The 27,594-nt window shown below is 47.1% G+C and overlaps 2 protein-coding genes across 2 annotated transcripts; one reads left to right on the plus strand and one right to left on the minus strand.

Annotated features, from left to right (window-relative positions):
- Positions 1-1,345: 1,345 nt before the first annotated feature.
- lhpp (phospholysine phosphohistidine inorganic pyrophosphate phosphatase) lies at positions 1,346-17,460 on the minus strand. The gene is made up of 7 exons (XM_083686981.1): positions 17,327-17,460; positions 16,729-16,916; positions 16,378-16,531; positions 16,128-16,191; positions 15,890-15,982; positions 15,682-15,773; positions 1,346-2,043 (listed from the first exon to the last, which is right to left on the minus strand). Exons 1-7 carry the CDS (start codon positions 17,455-17,457, stop codon positions 1,947-1,949), a joined length of 819 nt encoding a protein of 272 aa, XP_083543107.1. The 5' UTR covers positions 17,458-17,460; the 3' UTR covers positions 1,346-1,946.
- Positions 17,461-17,932: 472 nt separating this feature from the next.
- On the plus strand, positions 17,933-25,425 carry oat (ornithine aminotransferase). Its single transcript, XM_083687408.1, has 10 exons — positions 17,933-18,029; positions 20,691-20,924; positions 21,153-21,377; positions 21,556-21,651; positions 21,765-21,892; positions 22,096-22,218; positions 22,409-22,537; positions 23,107-23,220; positions 23,651-23,795; positions 23,967-25,425. Exons 2-10 carry the CDS (start codon positions 20,720-20,722, stop codon positions 24,125-24,127), a joined length of 1,326 nt encoding a protein of 441 aa, XP_083543534.1. The 5' UTR covers positions 17,933-18,029; positions 20,691-20,719; the 3' UTR covers positions 24,128-25,425.
- Positions 25,426-27,594: the final 2,169 nt, after the last annotated feature.

The raw sequence follows: 27,594 nt of genomic DNA on the forward strand, positions 1-27,594 counted from the left end.
ATTATTGTGGAATGGTGTCTGACCTTGAGGCCAATCCAGAGGGTTTGGGCATCACCCAGCTCTAGTTTGTAGTATTCTGCCATGGGGGATGAACTCTCAAGAAACATCTGTGAAAGGTGAGCTGTGGCCTATATCTCTCACTGGCCTCGAGCTGAAGTGGGAAAACAACAGCTGATAAACGTCTTGCTTATTGACTGTCTGAGGGGTACGTCTGGGCTGGGTCATGTTTAACATCTACTGTGCGTCTTGATGTGCAGCGACCTACTGTGCCAAACACAATGTCAATTTCAGAGTGTCAACTGAATACTCAATACCTCTGAAAAAAAGCTGCAGCTGGTAGTTTCTGGGGCATATAAATATCTATTTCACAATCGCAACTAGGACAGAGGCTCACTGGAGTAACTGGAGTCGGCTAAGCCAATGTTTCATAACACTTTGTAGCATTTCATTACGTTTAATTGCCCAATAAAATTCATGCTTGAGTCAGCTAATGGTGACTTGAACCAGAAGAGCTTCAATAAATCACTTTCCAACGTTCTCTTTTGTTCTCTATGAATCCATTCGGTACAATGAAAGCCAGGGGCTACCGAGAATCATTAGTTTTTCTGCTCCAGTTCTTAAAGCCTTTTTAAGCCAACTCAATTGAACTGAAAATGGAAGGGGAAAGATCCACAATGCACCATAATACAGATGATAATAATAATAATATGAATAATTGCATTTTAGCTCGATAAATGATTTAATAAGAATGTCATTGATTGAACGTCTCAAGCAGTAGACAGTAACAGCCTGATGATACAGAGAGATTATAATTTCACGCCTTGTTAGTGTAGGAAACTAGAGCACAGACAGTACTTGCATAAATAATAACTTTCAGCGGAGTTATATGTTTATGCTCTCTCCCTCCCTCCCACTGACACTTCTCATTTCCTAAGACTTGTTTTAGTTCAACAAAATCTGCTCTGATATGAAACCCAATGTTTTTCTCCTCGTCAGACGGCCTTGATAGGGCCAGGCTTGAGCCTTTAAAAAGTCCTATTACAATGGCTCCCACAAAGAGTTGGCAGAACTGAGCAACCAAAGAGAGGACAAATGTTTTCGACATCTCATGGCCTGAGGTTAAGGATGCATTGTTCTTTAGTGTTATGGAACTCAAATGTGATTAGTCGACGCTTTCATCAAGGTTTTTAACCACCGTTTAACCACCGTATGTGTGAAGTGAAAGGTCGACGAGGTTAGCAGCAGAGGTTCGTTATCTTCACATGAATTGATTCCCGAATGTGATGTACATGTTCAGTCACAGTGGTGTCAACATGACTAAATTAGAGAGTGAGAGAGAGTGAGCTCACAATCTTCTGTTTTTATTGCACAACTAACATTATCTTATTATTACTGTTCCGCATGCTACAGCACGTTTCATTATGAGCATAATAAAGACAAACAACTAGTACTGTATTAAAAATAATCTGTCGAGCTATTAAGCTAAATATACAGACGCATGTTTTTTTTTGGCATTAAATAGCCTCAAATGCATCACAGTTAGTGCAGTTCCAGTGTGCAAACTCTGTAGAGCTATGATTAACAAACTCTTTACAGCAATGATTCACAATTGTTGGTGATACTCAAAAAGAGCTGACTACTGAGGACAGACTTCCATCTCCAACACCGTTACCCTCTTTTCCCCACTGTCTGTCCTCCGACCAGCTATCTGGGTTCAGGCATGTTCAGGTAAACATCATGAGGTACAGTAATTACATGACACAAGCGAACCTCCTTCACAGTTCTAGCCCTACATACATAGAAGAAGAGGCTATGTTCGCTATCTTTCCATCTTCGTCAAATGGCTCAATGTTAGTGGGTTCCTCCCTCTTGCAAGATGTGAGATCAGAGGAATAGCTAAGTGCTCTCTTCTGTGGAGGGGGGGGGGGGGTTCTCATCCTGGTCCCTCACTGTCCGCGGTGCTTCAGGATGGCGTCCACGGCCTCCGCCAGGTTGTCCACGTAGCCGTCGGCGGTCACCGTGGCGTGCTTCTCATCGCTGGGCCTGCAGGAGGAAGGGGACACGGAGGACACAATGTCAACAGCGTGGCTCAGGCTGGCAGCATGTCACTCAGCCCCACAGGAACAAACAGCTACCTCACACATCAGTAAACAAGTGGGCAGAGCACGGCGATGCTATCAGACGCATTACCACGGCGACAACAGAACTGAGGAAGAGACAAAGGCTGGACCGGCGCCGGTCGAAAAACGTTTCTAACCGAACGAGGGTCGAACAACGAAGTCACTCTACACTGTGATAACGTCAAATCTAAAACAAAACAAGGAAGTGCTTGTAAACTTGGTAATTGTTTTGTTGTTTTGTCAAGTGTTGTTTTTCCGCGTCGACATCTGCATGTCTTTAGAGGTGTCCGTGCTGCCGCCTGCCAAAGAGTTGCTGCAGCGTGTCTGTTTTCTGTCTCCCGTCACGAACCCTGTCCACACACTATTGCACTTGTGTTTTTTTTCGAATATGGCTGCAGGCAACCGACTGACACGCATGCACGCATGCACACACACACACACACACACACACACGCACACACGCACACACCCCCACACGCACACACACACAGACCAACTGAGAGTTAATGGAGAATGCTAATGCCTAAAAACAGTTGTTCCAGAAACACTAGAGAGCAAAATTAGAATACTTCTGTGAACTCTGTGAAATGTACTTTCTCTGCGGTTTTTCCAAGTACTAGTAAAACGTTGACAGGCATCAGGCCTGTGGGGCCTATCTTTGCCCGGGCGGGCCTCCCTCGCCCCCCCCCCCTTCGCTGCTGCCATTGTTTGGCGCGGGCTCCAGTGATGGATGCAGATACGGCTGTTTAATCAGCTGGCAGGGGAAACGGATGCGTTTGGCACGGTGCCAAGCCAAGGGCAGCATGGGCCCTCTCTTACCCCCAGCCACATCAAAAGACGGACACACCCACCCTCCATTCATCGGCGGGCCAGGGGCGGCCTGCCTGGCACTCCTGCTTATTTATGAAGTGAGGCCCGTGAGGTCCCCCCTCTGTACCGCGTCTGTTCCCCAGTCACGGCCCGTGAGCGTGACTGGGGGGGGGGGGGGGGGGCCCTCCCTGAGACTGAGAAGCTCCAGATGGGGAGGGCTTTGTCTGGCTCGGGGCGTGCGCCTCACAGGAACATCAATCCCGCCCTCTGAGAGCCACGGCCATGGCAAATATTTGTGAGCCGCCCGAGCGGAGAGAGAGAGAGAGAGAGAGACTGAGAGAGAAAAGGAGAAAAAGGCATTGAGGAGAAGAAGAGGGGGCAGCGGGGTGCTGAACGGTGTGGGTGCAGACAGACGGTGAATGTTGAGAGGCCGCGCCGCGTGTTTACGCATGTCTGTCAGTGGCCAGCGGCCGGGTTATGTGAGCCGCCCATCTAATGGCCTGGGTGTTATGTCTCCTGTGCTGGATTACTCCCTCACCTTCTACCCGGGGACTGATTGGGCATGCGCGCACGTGCGTACCCACACACGCACGCACACACACACGCACGCACACACACGCACGCACGCACGCACACTCTGTTGATTCATCTCTCTCCTCTCTCTTTCTCACAAACACACACACTGTTGATTTCTCTCTCTCTCTCTCTCACACACTCACACTCACACTCACACTCACACTCACACTCACACACACACACACACACACACACACACACACACACACACACACACACACACACACACACACGGCCAGCAGGCTATTGTGTTACCAGCGGTGGTGCTGAGAGGACAATCACACCGTCTCTCTCTCTCTCTCTCTCTCTCTCTCGGCCCTTCGGTCGCCTCTTCTGCTGTGGCCTTCTTCCTTTAGTTACGCATGCATGTTCGTGTGTGTGTGTGTGTGTGTGTGTGTGTGTGTGTGTGTGTACGTGTGTGTGTGTGTGTACGTGTCAGTGTATTCATTTTGACTCTTTTCTCCTCTTGCGATGAATAATGGAGGAGTAACCAGGTCAATGTGACCATGCAAAATTCAGCACAATGCAGCTAGTGTTACCAACTGAGGTAATGCCCTGTGGCTTCCTCAGGTCCCGCAGGTCAACCCAATATCAATACACGTGAACACACAGCTGGCCCAGGTCCCTCTGCGGACTGTCGAAATCGCCCTCCCCAGACTTACTATCAACACAGACCGAGTTAACCGTGAGGTAAGGTTCAGATTGTATTGCGGTCGCGCACACACGGGCACCGCTTTTAACGACTTTATCACTCTAACCATACCCTAACCACTTCAACCCTCTCATCTCTAACGAGCTAATCTCCTGAAATCACCTCTGAACAGTGGCCTGCACTGTACGGGCCCGGCTGGAACCAAGCCCTGTGAGCCAATGCGTCCCTGTCCCACGCACGCACGCAGACACAGACACAGACACAGACAGATGTGCGCACACACGTACACGTACACACGTACACACACACACAACACATCCAACACCCCACCCCCCCCCCAACACACGCAGGTTCCAACCCTTATGTAACATGCTCCTAGACGTCCCCTTCTGTACTTATCTCCTGCGATAAGTACATACCTTTGGCATCGGGGTGATACGACGGCGGACGGCTCTGCCAACTCCCACAGAGAGATGTGGAGATGATGATGATGATGATGATGATGATGATGTAGGTAGGTTGGTAGGTGTGCTGGTTAGAGTCAAGGGTCAGATTAGTGGCTTCTGGGCTGTCATGGGGGTTGTACTGTACGTGTACCGGCTCTGTCTGACTACTTGTGTGTATGCATTTTGAGTGTGTGTGTGTGTGTGTGTACACAAGCACTAAGTGAATATGAATAGCCCGGAGGTATTATGCAACAAGTGTCTACAACCTGGAGTGAAATGTCTCTGTCTGTGCATCTGTTTATGAGAGGAATGGAGAGAGAGAGAGAGTGAAGGGAAGGGGGGGGGGGGGGGGGGGGGTTAAAGAGGGATAGAGATAGGGGCGTTCAGCAGGCCTGCTCCAGGGCAGACATCCTCTTTTGTTTTCCCAGTAAGTGATATATTCACTCCATTGTCAAGGTGGCCGGCCGCAGGGTGAACGGCATGACGGCCTTCATCTGGCTTATCGGTGTCACACACATTCACTCACACACACGCGCGCGCACGCACACGCACACACACGCACACACACACACACACACACACAGAGACAGACAGAGACAGACAGAGAGAAAGAGACAGACAGAGACAGACAGAGAGAAAGAGACAGACACAGACACAGACACAAACAAAACACACACACAAACACGGGACTTTCCCTAACCCAGGGGTGAGTTGACACCTCCCTCATGAGAGGAAGCATAACTGTCAGGAAGCATAACGATCAGTCGCTCGTTTCTTCAATTTACAACCCCCTCCCTTTTCACCCTTGGGGTGGAGGCTTCTGCAGAGTACATAGATGACTTGACACAGTCAGAGACAGTGACCGTAGAGTAGGGGTGGTTAGGTGGGAGGGGATGAGACACAAGTCCAGGAAATGTCCAACAAAACAATGATCGACGGTTGGAACTGTGGGTGGAACTATCTGCCATTCACTTTGAACCTTCAGAAATGGTCTTTAAGAGGAGTCTTGGACCATACCATCTAACTGTACACCATGTCTCCCCTCCTCCCACCCCCCCCCCATCCTTTACTTTGGTACAAGCCCATGATAACGACACAGAAAGAGAGTCAGACCGCCAACGACAAAATGGAAAAACACTCTCAAGCAAGTGTGTGTGGGTGTGTGTGTGAGTGTGTTTTATAAAAAGTATGTTTTTCATACCAGTCCAGTGAAGGAACGTGTAGCCAAAACACCGCCTTCACTCTCTTCATTTTACTCTCATGCACCAGCAAGCCTTTGGCAAGGAGCGTGAGGCACAGGCAAGTTACCAGCTCTGCTGGCCACCAATCACATCTCTTAGCCTCCCGTTGACTACTGGGCCAAGGTGGAACAACAATAATAATGGATGTGGACAAAAGGTGTTTTTTTTTCGTTTTTTTTTCCTGGAATGACAAAAGGAGAATAATAGGGTAGGTGTCACCTGAGATAAGAGATTTACCTGATAAGTCAATCAGAAACCGCAGTAAATACATAGAACGTACTTCGAACAATACAATAGAGCCTCCGTCAACCTCCATTTGACCCCGCCAAGTCACCTGAAGTCCACAAATAGCCTACCTCCCCTGCAAGTGTGCTGTAGAAGTGTGTGTGTGTGTGTGTGTGTGCGTGTGCGCGTGTGTATGCACGTGTCTGCATTCCTCTTCTTCCTCTGTGTCGGTGAGAGAATTCTGGCCTTGAGGGTGAGAATGTGATCGGAGTTTGACTTCTCTGGGATAAATACCCGGGGGGGGGGGGGGGGGGGGGGTTAGGAAGTGATTGATGATGAACCAGAGTCCTCAGAGGGGAGAAGGCCATAGCCAGATGAGGCGCTCCAGGCTGTTTTTATCATTATCTTCCCTTGTCTCCCTCACCGGACCTGGTATTAATAGAAGAAAAGCAATACAAAACAGTGATAAAATAAATAAATTTTAAAAAAGCCTGCAAAATAATACAACAGCTGTGTCTCTATGAATACAGCCAGTTGAACCAGGAGATGTGGTTCTCCAGTGAGGGTTTGAAAAGGTATACGATGACTTCAACGACGACATGCGTCAAAGCGTGGGATTTTGCAATCAGCTTCTTCTCTCGCTCTGTGGCTGCTGTGGGCTAACGAATTGCCCCAGGCTGCCCCAGCCTAATATGTTGAGTCGCTACGCGCTGGGTTTCACACATTTGAACGAGATACAGCATCTTGATGATCGCAGGACATAGGGGGAATTCCTGGCATCGACAGAACACAGAACCACTTGTTGGTTGTTTTTTTCCACCGAGTAACATTTTGCACCCTCCTCGTGCGAGAGACAGAAGAGGTGTTTGTAGCTGTCAAAACCGCACCATGGAACGTTTTTTTTTTCTTTTCTTTTCTTTTCTTATGCCCTTCACCACACAGCATCTGGCGGTATCACTGACAAAGCTAAACTAAAACCTAACCCACCCGCTTTCCGTCTCTCTGAGACGGTGCATCCATGACCTGAACGTTTCGCTTCCCCAATTCATCCTCTTACACATCGTAATCCTAATACAACTCATATCCCGTTGCTTATTAATAGATACCTCTGTCTTAGTCACTGTGTGACTCTGTTCCTCTCCACGCAGAGCCCTATTTGACCCAGATCACACCATTCCCTTTTTCACCATGAGCAGCCATGGTGATGGCCAGCTGTCTGTGTGCTGTTGCTGCTGCTGCTGCTGTTGTGTGTGTGTGTGTGTGTGTGTGTGTGTGTGTGTGTGTGTGTGTGTGCGCGCACACGCGTGTTGTGTTTGGAGAGGGCGCTGTAGTACTGTTGGAGTGCTGAGTCACTGAGCACATCTCCTGTACAGACGGAGCGCACACACACACACACAGAGAGGGATCAGAGAAAAGGCCCCGGTGAAGACCAGGCAGGAGCCCAAGTCCTCGGCCCCTCAGCCAAACAGCCTGTCTATTCGTAATTGGGAGAGGATTGGATCCCTATTGAAACCTCTAAGGGCCTGTGGACGTGTATTTAAAGGGCAGTGTTACGTTTCAGCCTGCCATCTGTGGGCTTAGCTGTGGGCCTTCTCTCTCTCTCTTTCTCTCTCTCTCTCTCTCTCGGGGGAGTGGAAAAGTACCATCTCAGGGGCTCAGTGGCTGGGACTGGGTTGGCTCATTGTCTCGCTGTGGGAGGCTCGTCTCCCTGTGAAAAAGCTCCCGTTAATTATTGATATCTCATCGACTTATAACGCAAGGCAGACTTGAGAGGAGCCTTCAGGCAGGGGAAGCTGTCACCCCAGGGTGCTGAGAGATGTCAGGCTCGGGGTAGACACGGGGCTTCACGCATGTCTTATATAACAAGGGTTTGTGGTTACTTCTGTTGGTTAGATGAAGGTTATATCAGAGGGCTATGAGTCAGAGTCACTAGCTGACTGTACATCAGGCTCAGACAGATAGAAAAAGAAAGAGAGAGAGAGAGAGAGAGAGAGAGACACACACACACACACACAGAGAGAGAGAGAGAGAGAGAGAGAGAGACAGAGTAGAGAAGGGTAGGAGCGAAAGAGAGAGAGAGGGAGACAGACAGACAGAATAAAGGACTGGGTGGAGGGCGGCTGCGGGTCGGTCTGACACTGATGATGGAGCTCTGTCTGGACGAGAGTCGTTCCCAGAATTGATTATGTTTCTATTCAGGATGGAGCTGCCAATTCCAATCCGTGGGAATGAGATGAGAACATACTGGTTTGTATGTAAGTTAATTAGTGTGCTATAGAGCTGTGGTGAACCAATCAATGTTGCCCCTGACCACTGGATGCTATCTGTCTATTAAGCACCATACATTCATGGCCAAGAAACAGGCTAATCACACAGGCACAGTCGTACGAGTCACTGTCAACTATCGTAAATACCAAATAACAAAAAGGGGGGGGGGGGGGGGGGGGGGGCGTCGTTCTTTTTAAAAAAACATACTCGCACAATAAGACGCCTCTTCATCAGAGAACGAGTATGAAGTTTTTCCAGTATGCCGGCGTCAAGACATACAGCTTGGACACACCCAGCTAAGAACCACCATTATATATCCAACCACCATTATGTATCCTGCTGATGAGGAGCCTCGGGGTGATGGAGTGGAGGCAGAGCAAACACCCAACCAGATCCGCCCTCGCCCGGCATGCAATCTGACACGGCCTCGTCTCCTGTCTGTCAGAACAAAAAAAGGGGGAGGAACGTGGCCGTAGAAACACAGCAGCAGGCGTGGAAACGGGAGAACTGACGCGACGTGCCTTTCCCGCGACCAGGCAGATATCCTGCCTGGACCCATCTGTGGCCTGTGGCAGCGGAGAGGGTGGAGGACGGAGGCGGGAGAGGGATGGGAGGGATGGAGGTTGGAGTGGAGTGGAGGGAGGGAGGGAGGGAGGGAGGTGTAGAGTGATGGAGGAAGAAGGAGAGAGGGAGAGGTTGTAGGTGGAGAGGAATGGAAGAAGGGAGAGGCAGCAGTGTAGAGGGATGGAAAGAGATGGGGAAGGAGGGATTATAGATGTGATGGATGGAAAAGAGAGGGCTGCCCCCGAGGCCTGCTCCTCTGTGCAGGCCAACCCCCTTGTCTGTTTACTCCGTCTGTGTGCTTTACTCCCACACTTAACGCAAACCAGCGGCGTCACACAACGCTCTCGTTTTTTTGGTTCCCCCCCCCCCCCCCCCCCCGAAGCTCGGAGGGAACCGGCCACAAAAGAGGGGGGAAGTTTATGGGTTCCTGTTTCAGTTCAAAGGGCATGAACGGGGACGGAGCGCGGCTCTCTGGACCGGCGCTGGAGGTCCCTGGAGGGGGGGGGGGGGGGGTGGTGGTGGTGGTGGTGCTGTATTAGACAAGCCTCTTTGACACATATACAAATAGCTGACGGGCTTGCGTGCTAAGTTCAGCCCACGGCCACCGCCGCCGCCACCAGCAGCAGCAGCTGAGGAGGAAAAAAAACTAAAAAAATGTGATAAGTTGCTTCCTTCCCATAGAGACCAAACTGGTGTTTCAACAGCCATTAACAGGACAGGGCGTGGGACGGATGCTCTTTTGACTAAGCACTATTAAAACGCCTGAATCCAGAGCCAGAGAAAGGCTTTTTTTTTTAAAGGTCAAGGAGGAGAAAAGTACACTGTGAACATGAGGGAGTGAGCGTCGACCGACTGGCACGACCGCAAATCAAATCCAGTTTTACGAGAGTCTGCTTCAAGAAGTAGAGAAAGCCGTAATCACAACACATAACGCGCACGCGCACACGCACACACACACACACACAGAGGGTTTCATAATGGTCTGGGTCATAAGTCACAAAAACAAGACGACCTCAAAGCACGTCACATATATTTTCCAGACTGTCCACTCCCCTTGTCTCAATAGGAGACACACCTGACACATGCCATTATAATAGCCATGGGGGGGGCGGGGGGGGGGGGGTATAAGACACCAGTTAAGAGCTGTAAGGTAAGACAGACTGAAATACAGTATGTTCGGGGAGCTCTCCCAGGGGCAGGGGTGTTCAGCTTGTAAAGAGATTAGGCTACAACAGCCACTGTGACATAGCCCGCGATACATGGTAACCCTGTCAAGGATCAATACCACACAGCTCAAGGACAAAGCCGGTTCAAAAAACCTTACACTATGACACCATGCATTCAAAATGGTGTCCATGTGTGTGGGGGGAAAAAAGGAAAAAGGAAAGAGCTTGTTCGATTGTTAGGACGAGGGATTGAGAGGGGAGGGGGGGGGGGGGGGACGGGGACAGGGGGGGGGACTCATCTTTCCTCAGACAAAGAACTGATAGGGTGAACTCTCTTTAAACCCCCCCCACCCTCTTCTCTGCTGGAATATCTTTACACTGCTGTCTGGCTGGCTGGGACATTTGCTTTCCTAATGAGCCATCCTTCCTCATAACCCCTACAGATAATGTCTTTATTTGCCTGACTTCATCTCTGGAGAACAGTGGCCTTCTACTCAGGAAATCCCTGTTGATCACGGGCAGTATAGCATGTCACTGAATTGCCCCCCGGCCTGTGCTACTGGATGGGCAGGACTCACAGGCCCACCCTGTGGACTCTGATGGTGGCCAACCGATGCTTCAGGATCAGTCAAACGCGTATTGCTTCGACACTTCAAAACCTCATTCAAACCACACCCTGTCAACATGTGTACTCTTCAACTTTCACTTCACTTTCTAAAACTTGTTGTCGCTTCTGAGGTTAGCTTGGCCCGGGCTGTCTCTGCAGGCTGACCGCCAGTGTCATTTATGGCTGTGAGTTTGCATAATGACGCACAATCAGCCTGCTATCTGATGGTGTCCTAACTGTGGGGTCGGTGTGTGTGTGTGTGTGTGTGTGTGTGTCTGTGTGTCTGTGTGTGTGTGAGTGATTGTGGCGTAAGTAATGGATAAGGTGATAGGCCTCACCACTGCACTTCACAGTTCACACATTGCTTACACAGGCCGGTTCACAGTACACTGAGGAAAGAACACACTGCTGCTCAGAACACTCAATACATCACCAGTGATTGCAGGAGGAGTGACAGTGTCCCCGCAGAGCCGGTTTGGAAACAGTCCTCTAGTAAATGTTTGTTTTTCCTCAGCTGCGTATGTGCGTGAGGGAGACGTGCTTGACCATAGAGAGAGCGCTTGACGCTAATCTAGGTGGTGATCACATGGTCACTGACCCCTGGATATGGGGGGGGGGGGGGGTCACTTCCTGTGGCGTCCCTTAGTGCTACATAGCTGCAGACAGACTGGGTTTGGACCAGGGTGGGGTTTCAGCCAGCTCGGCCAGAGCGTGTCCCACCAGGGACTAGTCATCTTCAGAGAAGTGGACTCTGAGGCCAAGTTGACTCTGGCTGGTCCGGCAGGGAGGTTCATAGCGTTCAGGGCCCTTTCATCATCCACAGCCTATGACTCACACGCACCACGCTGTTGATTGCCGGGAGAGCAGAGCTGCATTTTTGCTAAGTAAACCGTGTTAAAGACGGCTGCTGCTGCTGCTGTCAGTCTGGAAGTGTTTGCTGCGCTCTCTGCCAGGGTCTGACAGGAATCCATTGAGGGCACAACGTCCTGTAATAGTCTGGCAAGGAGGCCTGCAGATAACAGGAATGGGAGTCATATTCATACGTGATGCTACACGATACAAAGTAGGTTTGATATCAATAACACCAAAATTCACAGGAACATAATAGCTATTATTTATGATGTTGCATTATTTATGATGTTATGGCCTCACGCGTAACCGCACGGGCGCGAGAGATAGATCCGCCAACGGGAAATGATGACGCACCTCGCCGGCGCTATCTGGTCCGGCGCAGGAACGAACCGAACCTCCTCGCGGCGTTCCGTTTCTTTCCCAACTTCTCAACGCTCACCGTTAAAGTAGCGGTGTGTTTACGAGAGTGGAAGCAGTTAGCGGCAGCAGCATCACACAGACACCTCGCGGTTCAGCATCGTCCATTCCACGGACACGTCGGAGCAATTACACCCAGGCTAAAGTGCAGGGAGGGAGGGAGGGAGGGAAGGAGGGAGGGAAGGACCGTGTGTGCCTGTGCTTTCATGATGCTTCAAAGCGGGGACTGCTCAGTGTGGTGTGTGTGTGTGTGTGTGTGTGTGTGTGTACCGCTGTGCTGAAGCAGTCCCCTTGAAGATAAGAGGGTAGAGAGGTGAAAGACCAGGCCTGGCCTCTATAGATTTCACACACCTTTAATAAAGGGGGGGGGTGGGGGGGTGAGTGGGCAGCCATCATAAATCAATCCCCCCACACTGTCATGGCATGGGTAAACTCCCAGAGGGAGTTGTGCTGGGCAACAGATTGGAAGCCATATTGAAGAGTCCAGACCGTAGACCACGCTCTGGGAAACTATTTGACCACAGTGTGACACCATTGAGCGAGTCACAGCTAGGCTGCAGCGATGATGAACGCGGAGCTACAGGACATAGCTGAAGGGCGATGCAAGAGTAGAACACAGTTCATGGGAGACAGACACAGTGTTCCCATGCAAGTTGATCAACATCAGCAGACAGATCTCAGAGGTATTCCAATTTCCCAGCACTTTGTTTGAGGCCCAAGCCCAGTGCAAACCTGTTCTACATTAAAACGGCGTAAAGAGTTCTCAAAGCTCCCCATGGGAATCTCTGCTTCTGGTAGCTCATTATTTTAGCTACGGGAAAAGGTTGAGACTGCAAGCAGAACAATCTCCATCAGCTACACACCCTCCTATTAAGGGGGGGGGGCTCCACATCTTTGAACGGCCATTTGTAGGCCTTGTGGTGGTTGATGCCACTTTGACCAACCCTCCCCTGTCGTGACTGCTATCGACCAGAACTATCAGAGTATTGTAGCATAACAGGCACAATATAGATGAATGGTACATTACAGGGGCGTGCACAAAGAGCATTAGTTAGGGTAATTAGGACACGATTAAGGCAAAAGGCATCCTTTTAGGCTTCAGTTTCACATACAGTGCTCAGCTTGGTGTACTGTAGCCTATGCAGCGGGGATGTTTTGCTATATTTTTGCCAACCATAAATGTATGCATTATCATTCCAGAGCACATTCTTTGTAACAATAGGTTTTAAATGGTTGGTGTGTATGTGTGTGTGTGTGTGTGTGTGTGTGTGCGCGCGCACACCCATAGGCGTGTGAAGTTGCAGACATATTTTCAGACCGAAGTTTTAAGTGATTTACCTAGTCGCAGGCCTATTCTTCCCACGAGTCAGTGTGAACAAAGGATGTGAATACACACAGTGCTTAAATATGACAGGTCAAATTAAGACCAATTTGACGAAGTAACCTTTCCCCCATTATGAGAATACAGACATGAGCGTTGTAGAGCAGACAGTTGTGTTAGGCCTAAACCTGCCAAGCATTCCACAGAATAAAGTGTTCCCATCCAACACCGTCACACATAGTCATGCATTTATCAACAGGAACATTAAGAGTTACATGCATTTATCCATTCTTAATATAAGATTACACACAGGTTACGAACTACAACTTTGGTGTCTTTTGAGAGTGTGGGGGGGAGGGGGGGATCATAAACCTTCAGATATCAGATCTGTGTAGATTCTGATATGTACAGAATGTGATTCGTATCTTAATTTGTATCCCCCCCCCCCCCTCTCTTGTGTTCACACTCGGCATGCCGGGCTGTTTGAAGCAGCCATTTGCAGAGTCTGGTGGGAACTGGAGGCCTGCTCAGCATCTGGTTGACTTGGAAACAGCTGTGTTTTCCCAGATCTCACTGTGGTTTACGGCTGCTCCCCGCCACTCCGGGTTCACCAAGTCTGCTGGGCTAAACAATGCTAAATCTCACGTCTCTCCCTCCGATCAGCTTCACACAAACACTGGTGCTCTCACCGAAGACACTGACTTTGACGGAAAACTGTTATCAAGGAGTGTGTCAGGTGGGGATGTACTGTATTTAGGTGTGGGTACTAAATTAGGTAGACATCTCAAAACAGTGTTCAAAACAGACTAAATCTATACGTCTTCTTAACTGGCAGGCTGAGTTGACATCATTTTTTTTATTTAATCTGTTCTAACTCCTGCTATAGTACTTATGGCTTGTTAAATGAAAAGCTACAGTATGTTTTTATTATACTATTTAAAAAAAAAAGGGGATCCAAAGCAGAGTTAGATTTATGAGTTCCACCTTCTGGCCATTATGTCATTAAATTAGGTATACTTTTCAAGTAGTTGGGATTTTAACAAGCAGCCGACTGTATGTTACACCCCTGTACTGTGTGTGTGTGTGTGTGTGTGTGTGTGTGTGTGTGTCAGTTCCCAGCCCAAGGATCAGTCCAACATCAACTAAGACAAATCTCTCTCTCGCTCTCACACACACACACACACACACACACACAACTATGTACTGTATTGGTTTTACATATGTCCCGGAGCAGTGTACCTCCCACATCTAAGAAGGGCTCCGTGTGTGGAAGGAGTAACATCACTAAATCTGTTTTACTGTATCATGTTTTGTTAAGATGAGCATCTTAAACACAACTCTCAGTGTTTCCCACACACAGTGACAGATTGGGAATGGTCTGGGCCAGAGTGGCCTTGTGTGAGGTCCATGTACTCTTTACCACTGACCAGATGGCTGCTGCTCAGCCCTCTGAGGAGGAACTCTACTGAGCAAAGAGCAGTCCACTCCTCCCTACAATATCAGTATACACATCTGACAGGGACTCAATAACATAGTCTCACACGCACACACACACACACACACACACACACACAGGGTAGGGTTTACAGAGTGTATGGTAGGTCACCGTACTCTCAGTGACAGGATTAGAGCTGGGTGATGCTCAGAAGGATTACTCAGCATTCACTGGTCACATGATCCAGATCTGCATACAAGCATCACGCCAGCCACAGGGACAGGGTTCCACCCGACGCTACAGTATCGTCTAAGCCTAAATGGTGTTCCCAATTATCTATTACCTGGATACATAACATCCCTCCCAAGTTTTTCTACACTCCACACCTCTCAAGCCATCCCCTATGTATCCCTCATATGATCTCACAACCCCTTTTAATAAGGTATGAGTTGTATCACAACTCCCGTACTCATGAACACACTGTACTGCCAATAGGCTATACTTTTTACGGCTTTCCCTGGCGTAGTTCCTCACGGTCGCCCCCCGTCTCTCCGCCCCTCCCTCTCTCTCTTTTACACACACATAAGCACACTATATATTTCTTGTTAAATAAGTGGCCATATGTTTCTGTAATTACACCATAACACGGGGGCGCCAGTAATCCAGTACTGCACGATGGCAGAGTGAGGACCATAAATCTATCGTAGAGTATGGCCTTGTGGGCGAGCTACATTTAACATGTGAACAACATGGAGATATTTTTGGGATGTTCTCATTCAAATAAACGGAACTCTGCATTTGAGGAAAGGGGATAGGACAGTTTATGTAAACACGTAGTAAAAGAGCTTCAATTCTGGTATTGGAGTGCCCTCAAGTGGTGATCAGCGGAACCTGCATTATTGGACTTCAGCCGATGAAATCCCCAGTTATTGTAGTAGGCAGGTCCTATACACACACTCATACGTACACACACACACTGACCTGTATTTGCCTGTTCTCACTTGGACACCCTTCATCCCACAGTTTTGGGCCCCGCCGACATCATTGACAAGATCATCACCGATCATAAGTGCCTATCAGAAAGAAAGAGAGAGAGAGAGAGAAAGGGAGGGGGGGGGTGAATAACTGCATACATGAGCGAAAGAAAACAAATGCTGCTGGTACCGTGCATGACGGGATAATCTCATACCTCCTGAGGTGGAATCCCCATGTCGTTCAGAACACTCTGGAAGAACATGGGGGCTGGCTTTCCAATGACCTCAGCTTCAACATCACAAGCATACTGAAAGGATTATAAAATCAGAACACACATTGCATAGATTTGAGCTCTAGTTTCCACAAAGGTCTAGGATATGGGTTATACTGTACATACACAAGTCACAAGGACTTTGAATACTCTAAGGCAAGCATGTACAGTGAGAACTCACCTCCAATGCCTTCATGTAAACCCCAACATCCAGCTTCAAGCCATCGGTTTCCTTGTAATACCTCCTATGAAACAAGACAAGCTCATCATGTCAATCTGTTTGTTAGGGTTAGGGTTAGGTATCAGTCAACCCTTATGTAAAGTTACAACCGTCATGATTATGAGCATAACTGGATTATAACTGTATCACCATCACAAGAGAATAAAGGAGGGACATTCCATTAGAGAGAGAACGGTCCATCCTTTCTTACCCTCTTCCCAAAGAGAATAGCACAGGCTTCTCCAGCCCAATCAGGACCCTGAAGGCATCGTTCAGGTTCTGATAGGAGAACTTGTCTGCTGCGTCTCCTATCAGCACACAGTTTGGGTTGGTCATGTCAACACCGTCAAACTCAGGGGCTACATCTGCAATAAACCAGACAGTCACTTTATCACAATATCATACAAGAACGGCCAGACTAGCTCATGTGCAGACCTGGGTTGCTTCCATTGGTTCTAATATGCCAGTCAGGGAAACTAAATGAAGCACAGCTCAAGTATTTGAAAGTATTTGACATAATGAATTTGACCCTGGTCTGCTTATGTATGACTGGTTATAATACCATCATAAACCAACAAATGGGGTCGCAGCCCCCGCTCTTTCATGATGGCCACGGCTGCAGGGGCTGGGGAAAAGACCTCGGAGACAGAGATGTCAAAACCCATCCTCTGGAGCTTGGCCACAAACTTCTCCCGTGTGGCCTGGGTCTCATTTGTACAGAAGCGCAGCTGCAGGTCTGATGCCTTGAGCCTGTAGTGAGAAGATTATTAACAATATAATGATGGATTTGATTTAATGATAGGTATCAGAGACTGTAAGATACTACCTGTAAAAAAAACATGAATACCTAAATAACACACACACACACACACACACACACACACACACACACACACACACACACACACACACACACACACACACACACACACACACACACACACACACTAAGGTGCCGTGCATTCAGAACGTAACTTAAAATGTGCAGAGCCGACACGATTTCAGCGTATGACAGAGAAGCATACAGTATAAGACACAGTATTATCTGACAGTTCTGAATGTTGCAACCAAATACCCTGGGTGGGTCTCCGTCCCATTGGGGTCCGTTCTCTATGCCACTGGACATCAAAAATCACACGTAACTATTTAGTCAACCTCACCTTTTCACCGCTTCTACAGAGCCTGGAATGGGAACGCCGCCGTCTTCCCCACTATCATATAAGACTCCGCACATGTCTAAAATGACCCCTTTCAGACTTTTGACTGAGTCTTTCCAGCTGGTGACGGCCATGGCGAAACACTAACAAACAGAGCATGCGCCTATCAGGAACTTCTGGGACATGTAGTTTCAAATCTTTTGTCAATCTGGTAGGCCGATTGTATTTCAGGTAACCAGTGATATAGCCTATATATCTATTATAATACCATCAGAGAGAGAGAGAGAGAGAACGCCTATAGTTTACTGTGTCAACAAATATGTCTGACTTGAGTCAAACGATTCTAGGTTCCGAGATAATGGAAACAGCGAAACCAGATTGGGTGACAAAGTCTGATTGTTTTAAAATACCGATTATAGATATTGCATGATTTCTGCAACTAGGCAAACTACATCAGCCCGAACTTCGTACCGTGACTAATGATTATGGCGAAATGACATGGCTAAAACATGAACACATTTCTTTTAGCTAAATCGATGGCGCGTCACGAAGTACATAAAATCACGCAATTGACGTCGGTCGTTCACAACAGCGTCCTGCTCTGCACGCCGTACTGTGGGGGACATAATAACAAGTGGCACTGAGGTCTCTGGCTTTCTGTTGGACAGAAACTACAGAATTTTCAAGAGGAGGTCATATTTTATAGGTAATAATCTTGTATTCAGTGAAAAGGTCTTAAACGATTAGATGCTTGGTGACAGCTGCTTAGCTTAGTTTTTCTCACACCCACTTCGCTTGAGTCGAGAGAAGTGGGTGTGGGTAGCGCTCGGCTAGCTCGCCACGATGACGTGTAGTCTTGTCTTGACTCTTGATATAAGATAGCAAATTAATCGACAATTATGTTGACTGCATTTTAATCTTTTATGACCACTGCATACGGACGATATACGGACGTTAACCTAACGGCAAAGTATCTTTACATCCAGTTTACGTACCAGAAGTACACGACAAAGCTAGCTAGCCGGGGTTGGCGCAGCAGGTACTTTTCCATTACTTACATAGTAGGTTTAGCAAGGATGACTTTCTCCACTCTTGATCACCCCATGTGTTGACTTGTCTATAGCCAACTATAGATGTGTTGTCTAAGTAATTAATTTGTGTAACTACGCTAGTTAGTTAACAAACTAACCAATAATCTAGTCAGCCTGTAGCTATTGATTTCTCGTTGACCTTTTTTAGAAACCCATAATTGGCAATAAAAAGTGTCCAACGTGTCATCCATCACATCAGCAAATCCAACTATTTGATTCATTCAGAGCTTCTATTTTTATAACCTATACCTAAATAGTTCTGTTTTAACATGAACATTGTGGTTCTAGGATCTAGGCACTAAGTAATTATTATATTACTACTTAAATTGACTGCATTAATTTATAAGTGATTTGAAAGCTCATGGTTGACTGTCAGTGAGTGTATATTCACCCCTTTCACCTCTTTTTGCACTCACTGAACACTTTATTAGGAACACCACACTAACACTGGGTAGGGCCTCCCTTTGCTCTCAAAACAGTCTCGATCCTTGGCATTGATTCCATAAGATGTTGGAAACATTCCTTTGAGATTCTGGTCCATGATGACATGATTGCATCATGCAATTCCTGCAGATTTTTCTGGTGCACTTTCAAGCTGTGAATCTCCCATTCTACCACATTCCAAAGGTGTTCTTTTGGATTCAAATCCGGTGACTGGGAAGGCCACTGAAGTCACTGTCATGTTCATGAAACCAGTTTGAGATGACTTTTGCTTTGACATGGTGCATTATCATGCTGGAAGTAGCCATTAGAAGATGGGTAAATTGTGGCCATGAAGGGACGCACATGGTCAGAGATGAGAAGGTGTACAGGTGTTCCTAATAAAGTGTTGAGTGAGTGTACGTCTAGTATGTGTTAATGTGTTAATCCTATCTTATCAGAGGCTGTGATCAGTTAATAGAATAAAAACAAAGCCATGCCCAATAGAACAGTAGTCCGTCATGATCAAGTTGGCTTTGCTGGTTGTGTTTAGGGGGAGACGGACAGATTGATGGTAATGCAGCAGCTTTACCTAAACTGTGTGATAGTAATTTGGAGTTAGAGATGGACTGCTGTGGTTGGCAGCTGAGCTGGGCGGAGGGCTGGTCTTAATTTAGCTTTTGGCTATGATGTAGGGAGGTGTGTCTGGGAGGCAGCACCAGGACAGCCTATCACCTTCCATGACCAATATTAACAGGAGTGACAAATCAAATATTTCCTCAGTGTTTGTGTCCTTGGTGAGGACACGGTGTCTTTCTCATTTTATGTAATACTGTATGTAAGCTGTCTTAACTGGCAGCTACAAAAAAAATAATCCTAAAAAGATTTTCTGTGAATGTTCTTTTTTTTCTTCTTTTTTTCTTATTGTTTTTACTCAGTCCAAGCCTGCACTGCAAGCAATATGCCTGTAAGAGTTAGTCCAGTTGTAACAGCAGTTAGCAGTTTTAGTCAAATCTTAATCATGCAACCTCGCTAGTCTGTCTGCACAGGCCAGGACTATGAGGTTAGTCAAATCAATCTTATTTAGTTTTGAAGAAAAATGTGCTTCTCTTGATGCTTGCGAATATTATGAAGAGCAACTGGTTTGCCACAATGGACACAAGCAGGTGACAATCTACACAGAGCCTAATGACCTTTGTCATAGTTTAACACCTTAATTATGGACTGTCACTTGATCATGTCAACATAATGGGCAAATTAGAATTGGACCCTTGCTCTTTCAGTGTTAAGCTAACTGATCTAGCTATAAGCCCACATTCATTTTTCAGTAGGCTTCGGTGCATACCAAAGCTCTTTGAACATAGCGCTGTTCAATCAGAGAGAGAAAGGTCAGGAACATCACAGTTCAGAAGCCATTAATGGTATGGGATTGGTTGATGTGGGGGTCCAGGCCCCAGCAGAGGTCAGTACCTCTATTGTGTTGAATGTGAAAGAGAAGTGCAGCTCAGCAGGGCTCATGTGTACATGCTGACTAGATAAAATCTCACACAGTCTTGATGGCACGCCATCCAATATGACAGGCTAGGTCTATACACCCTTTATAGTTTCAGTAGGTTGAAGTTGCCCCTAAGATCAGTTGTCTATTTTTATATCCTCATTTTATATAAGGTTTGGATTAGAGGAGGCTGATCCCAGATCTGTGCAAACAGGCGACTTCTACCGCAGAGCTTTGTGGCCTATAGTGAGAATCGGGCTCAAGGTTTCATCTGCTCGTCAAGAGACCTCGGCTGACCTCCATTTCTTATCCTGACCTGTTCCGTTCCTTTTTCCCCCTCCCTATCTCTGACTCTGTGCAGACGAAGGCAGACTTAACCCATTGAGAGGGATGTTTTCCAAGCTGAGCCGCAGCCTGAGCTGGGCCTCCCCCGCCTTGATGCGGAGCGTCCACTCGGGGACACGCCCCGCCTCCACCGCCGCCTCCAAGCTCATGGCTGAACGCCAGCTCACCTCCGAGGAGGTGTACGCCCGCGAGGAGAAGTACGGAGCGCACAACTACCACCCACTCCCCGTAGCCCTGGAGAGAGCAGAGGGTGAGGAGTGGTTGTCTCTGACATGCCTGGCACTGTGTATGGTGCCATAGAAGTATCATATTCCTAACATATCAAAATGACTAAGGTAGAGAGCAGGGGTATGTTTAGATGCTGTAGGTCCTGTACATCTGTCTCTATGTAATTACCAAGGCCAAGACATAGCGGTAGAAACCTTTGGCCAATTTGGCTGTTGCACTCTATATTTTGTATTTCGTCTGCTTTTCCTAGGGATTTACGTGTGGGATGTGGAAGGCCGCAGATACTATGACTTCCTCAGTGCCTACAGTGCAGTGAACCAGGGCCACTGCCACCCCAAGATCATCGCTGCCCTCACCGCCCAGGCCTCCAGACTCACCCTGACCTCTAGGGCCTTCTACAACGACATGCTGGGGGCCTACGAGGAGTACGTCACCACCATGTTCGGTTACGATAAAGTACTGCCCATGAACACAGGTAAGGAAGGACATGTACTGTGTGGTTCTAGACTCATGGCTTTTGTCTTATGACTGTTCTATGCATCTCATGCACGGATTCATGACAACATGCACTGTCTTTGTACTGTGCGCCGTTTGAAGAAGTGCGGGAAAATGTATTATAATTGTGTTTCCTTTTTTTTTTTTCTTCCCCCAAGGTGTGGAGGGTGGAGAGACTGCTTGCAAGCTCGCTCGCAAGTGGGCCTACACCGTGAAGGGCGTTCCCAAGAACCAGGCGAAGATCATTTTTGCAAGTATGTCAACACTCAAATCAATGTTTCCCCCTTGTTTAGTGTTTTATTCTGAAATGTATTATCCAAGTCCCTATTATTTGTATGCTGTAACGTGTCGTGACGTTTTCCCGTAGATGGGAACTTCTGGGGACGTACCATGGCGGCCATCTCCAGCTCCACAGACCCCAGCAGTTACGAAGGTTTCGGCCCCTTCATGCCTGGCTTTGAGCTTGTCCCCTACAACGACATCCCCGCACTGGAGGTATGGCTTTGACAATGACGCACACCCACTCTTAAATCTCCAAAAATAACTATAACTGTAACTATTGTACATCGAAGTGATGTATGCTGTCTGAGTCTCCTTGACCCTTGTGCTGGTCACTGTACTTTGACTCCAGCTGTTGTAATCTGTTGTGATGGTGGAGACAGGTATCTATGACCGAACTTTTTGTCGTGCCTTCCCAGAAATCTCTCCAGGACCCCAACGTGGCTGCCTTCATGGTGGAGCCCATCCAGGGAGAGGCCGGGGTGGTGGTGCCTGACCCAGGCTACCTGACCACAGTCCGAGAACTCTGCACCAAACACAACGTGAGTGAGAATCTCAGGGACACAAACCTTTTTAAACGTTACCAACCACAGGAATAGTCTGTCCTTGTCGTTGTGTTTTGCCACGCCTCCATTTTTTGGTTATTTTCCCAGTACCTTTTTTTAATTCAAATAAGCCTATTTCGTAAGTCGTCGTAGTGATGTCACATCTCCCTCTGCTTCCTGTGTCTAGGTGTTGTTCATCGCTGATGAGGTGCAGACTGGCCTGGCGCGCACAGGCAGGCGGCTGGCGGTGGACCATGACTCAGTGCGTCCGGACGTGGTGGTGCTCGGAAAGGCTTTGTCTGGAGGAGTGTACCCCGTGAGTGTCACATGCCACATACTGTCACCCATCTCACGCTACAGAAAGATGAGCGGTACTGCGCTGGTCAACCTGAGTGACTGTGACATTTCCGGAATGGACAATGTCAGAAGTAAATATCGAAGCTAGCCACAGTGCGGTGTGGGTCAAACCCTGTCGTCGGTGTGTATACGTACTCTACGGTTCCCAATGTGGCTTATTCACAATCTGAACTTTACACCCTGGAAAGGAAATATATTGAATCATCACACTTGCAGTAAGATATTGAATGGGATATGTTTGACAGGGAGTAACCTATTCACTCTCTCTTAATTCCTTATCCTGGAGATGATTCACGCATCAGGAAACCGCTGTGAATACTTTGGTGGTCAATGGTCAATTCACTACAGCCGTTAAGTTTTATGAAAACTCCTCCCGTTGTTTCTCAGAAGACCGCCTCTCAAGCGATCTGATTTTGTTGTTTTCCGAAGAGGCGTACAGTATCTCCCACGACGCACTTTTGATCCTTCGCTGCGATCGGTCTCTCTGCTGTGGCTGCCTCGTGACCTGTTAACCGTGTCCTTCCTCAGGTGTCTGCCGTGCTCTGTGATGACGAGGTGATGCTGACCATCAAGCCTGGCGAGCACGGGTCCACGTACGGAGGCAACCCTCTGGCCTGCAGCGTGGCCATCGCCGCCCTGGAGGTCAGTATTGGCCTGGAACTAGTCCAGTCCTTCCCATCTTTCAGCTGGCCTGTCTGTATGATTCCCTCAAACGTTCATTCCATTCCATTCCATTTATGGCATTTAGCAGACGCCTTTATCCAAAAGCGACTTACAACAAATACATTTGTTTAAGTAAGTGAATCATCTATCCATCAGTCATCAGAAGATAAAGTAATCAATGCTCAGGCCTGGGGCCATAGGCAGTCACAATGCCAGAAGAAGGATTTTTTAAATGTATTTTTTTTATTAACAGGAGAGAAACTTGTAGTGGGGGTGAAGAGGTCAGGTTCAGGCAATCAAATCCTTATTGTCCGCATTGTTGGAACGGGAGATGCACCTTCCTCTGTGAAGTGCTGAGTGTGTGTGTGTGTGTGTGTGTGTGTGTGTGTTATCGTGTCGTGTTCCTCAGGTGATGGAGGAGGAGAAGCTGGCTGAGAACGCGGAGAACATGGGCCAGCTCCTGAGGACGGAGCTGAGGAAACTGCCCAAGGACGTCGTCACCACGGTCAGGGGGAAGGGCCTGCTCAACGCCATCGTCATCAAGGAGACTAAAGGTACAAGAGCCTCTGCTGTAGGGTTGGGCTATTTCAGGAAGTGATTTGAATAAACAATTGAAAATGTTTAGAGTTTCAACATGGAGATGTAGGCATGATTTCGGCTATCAGCAGCTGTATGCAGGGCCTTTGACCCTCAATGACCTCTGTGTGTTTACTTTCTCTGCCCAGCGTACGACGCTTGGAAAGTGTGCATGCGTCTCCGAGACAACGGACTGCTGGCCAAGCCCACCCATGGTGACATCATCAGACTGGCCCCTCCCCTCATTATCAAAGAGCACGAGGTCAGAGAATGCGTTGACATCATCCAGAGGACCATCCTGTCCTTTTAGAACCCACCTCGAGGCTATTCAAGCACACTGGAGCCCCCTGCATAGACAGCCTTTGAAACCAATCTCAATACTATGGTATGCTGTGAACAATCAGAATGTTATAACTCTCACTCTAAATGTCTGCAAGTCAGTGTTTATTCAGTTTTATGCCAGTGCTCTCATTGGTGGAAATGGGGGGAAATGTATTAGGAATGTACACTACCAGTCAAATGTTTGGACACACCTTCTCATTCAATGGTTTTTCTTTATTTTTTATAATTTTCTACATTGTAGATTAATATTGAAGACACCAAAACTACAAAGGAACATACATGGCATTATGTAGTAAACAAAAAAGTGTTAAACAAACCAGAATATGTTTTATATTTTAGATTCTTCAAAGTAGCCACCTTTTGCTTTGGTGACAGCTTTGCGCACTCTTGGCAAGGTGTGTCCAAACCTTTGACTGGTACTTTATTACGGAAGGTGCTTCGAAGAAGCTGCACGGTTACAGTTTTGCACAGTACTGCTTTTTTAGAAATGGCAACCTTCAATACTGTAAAACCTTAAATTACCTTTTCATTGAGATGCTGGGAGCGGAACAGTCGCGCTGTTCCAGACTCAAAGCTACTTGCGGTTGCCTACAACCCCTGGGGGCTGTTGTTTTAACTGAATCAACTGGGAAGTGTATGGTACTGCAGATTCGGGTACATTTTATGAGAAACATATGACAAAAATATCATTTTTTTTTAACTTCTCTTCATGTTCTTCCATTTGGGGCTGATAAGTGGTGCAGCAATTGTGTACCACATTACAGAGGCAACATTTGCCTGCCCTTTAAGGGAATACTTCCCTTAAATAGACACTTCTGTGAAAATGTAACTGGTGTTCTGATCTATTCTGTTACTTAAATGCAAAAGCATCTCTACTACTTCTGATACCTATATTGCTACATACACAGTACTCCTTTTCTGTATCCCAATCTGAGGTGATAATCCACTGAAAGTTACCATAGAAGGTATTAGAGCCATCCACATACCTTTCTCACACTGCAGAGAGTGGGGACTGGGCTCTGCTGCTCTCTTAAGCTGTGAATTTTGGACTATATTATTATCCTATTTCAAAGGCATATACGACTCATACACTGTTGGTTCTGCTAAAGGTCCAGTTGCGTCACAGGCTGGTCTATTTATCTGTACAGTTTGCTTGTTTGAGCCAGCTGAAAAATGTTTCACAGACAGTAGGTTGCCCCTGTGAAAGGGATTCTATTCCAATATTATATTTAAGTTACATGTTCCTATAATAAATAATTGGGAGTATTTTTTTTCTTGTCCTGTCATTTCTGATGTTGATGGTATCGGTGTGTCGAAGATCGGAGGCCCCCTAACGTAATGAAGCATCAAGTTCCCAGCCTCAACGGCGCAGTGGTTAAATCCTCTTTCTCACCTGTGACGTATCAACGGGTGACCTCATTGGAAGACCCATGCTTCATACTGTACATTCAATTGGATGTGTGCTTCACACAGCACGTTCAAATTGGACATGAAAATGTAATATTCTCACCATACCGTTCGGGGAAACACCATTTTCATTGAGCGGCTGTGATTGTGACGAACGACCACTGGGTGGCGCTATGTGTACACATGTTGGAGCTGTGAATGCTATGAAAGGTGACAGAACAGTATGCATGAAATGCAGTAGAATGGTCTGAGTGAAACATTCATTAATCTTCACTAAGAGATGGGTCAGCCTAAAATGTACTCATTGAGAGAAGCATATTACAGTTGGGTCAATGAAGGTGAAAATGGTGTTCAGTTGACTCCTGATATCGACCATGGGATGGCATGGTCCTGTCATAAAAGTGTGCAATAAACAGAAACGTAGATTTGAGAAGAAAATGTCATGTATTGTTTTGGGACCGGTGAACTGCGCTGCCCTGAGCTTGCGCTTGTCAACTGTGACCTTATCTGGGGTGCGATTGCACATGGGGTGCGAAGTACACTACATGAGCTGGGAAGCAAAACAGCTTCTGCACACCAATTCAGGTTTATCTGAGCCCTGGGGCTGCACCTCTCTCAGACTTTTTGTGGAGAGTAAGTATTTAACCTGTAGACCTGTGAAGTGTAAATCAGACAGGCAGTAGTCAGGTCTACCAGACAGCCACGGTCCCCGTCACCCACGGCTGTCAAGGGTTACGGTGGGGGCTGTATCCCCCATCGCCCTTTCAAGAGATGATCAATCTCTCTGCCCTGTCTCATTACCTCTCTCTTGGCCTGCATGAGGGAGCTAATGAGAAAGAAAGAGAGAAAGAGCCAAAAAGTGAGATGCAGAGGTGCCTTTAAGATTCAGTGAAATGAACTAATGAAACTTTGCAATGACTGAGTTTGGTTGACGAGTTGAACTGGCGGAGCATCTCCTCCTCCTCCTCCTCCTCCTCCTCCTCCTCCTGACGTCTCTTGGCAGTGGACACAACCTTCGACCTCCAGGAGTGGCGGTGTACATAACATTGAGACTCTGCTCTGCCACGTCTGTTTCTACAGCAACATAACAGTGCAGCATGTGTGTGAAACATGGCAGTCAGACACAGAGTAGGGATGGAGGTGAGTATTTGACCCCCCCCCCCCCCCCCCCCCCCCCGCTGCCAAAAAAAAAAAAAAGGTTTTAAGTTGTAATCACAGAATGACAAAAATATCGCTCTTTTGTTTGGTATTTCATCAGAATTTCACACTTGGAAGTGAGAGTTTGCCATTTCTTCTTTGTTTTCAAAATGCACAAACAGAATCAATGCAGCAGAACTGGGCTTCATTAAACAATGCTTGATTAGCAGCGAGCAGACAACCTGCTGTGCAAGTCAATATTCCATTACAGTCTTAACAGCGTGTAATCCACTCATCTTGTTTCTAAAAGACTTACAATGTCTCATTACCAACCAATAAATAACATGATATATAACAAAATGATTCACTTACTTTAGACAAATGGACTAGTTGTAAGTTGCTTTGGATAAAAGCGTCTGCTAAATGTCAAAAATGTAAATGTAACACAATAACACCAACAACACTGCCTCCTGTTTAAACATACACTTGTATCTCTTGAAAATAAATACATGACCAAAAGGTTAGAAGGGAGACAGGTTCTGCTTGGTTGAGGTATGCCTGCTGCTTAAGAAGACCATTGTGGATTAATGGCTTTCATCATAACGTTTGATCAATCAATACTCATTATTTATTTGTGTGGAGTTTCATTCATGTCTGTTCTGAGTCTTTTGAAGCATTTGCGTAATTTGAAGCTTAATGTGTTTTTTGGAAGGATACTAAACCTCTGCTCTCCGGATGAATATGTTTGAAATTCCACAGTGAATATGTCTCATTGATTTTTTACAAGAGAGGATAGTGTATAGTTTGAAGTAGTGAAGGTCACTATCATTCTTTCCTTTAGAAGTTGGAACACTGTTAAAGGGCTGGTAATCTTAGAGGATCAATGAATAT

The sequence above is a fragment of the Argentina silus genome (genome assembly GCF_951799395.1).
Source record: "Argentina silus genome assembly, chromosome: 16".
Classification (NCBI taxonomy): Eukaryota; Metazoa; Chordata; class Actinopteri; order Argentiniformes; family Argentinidae; genus Argentina; species Argentina silus.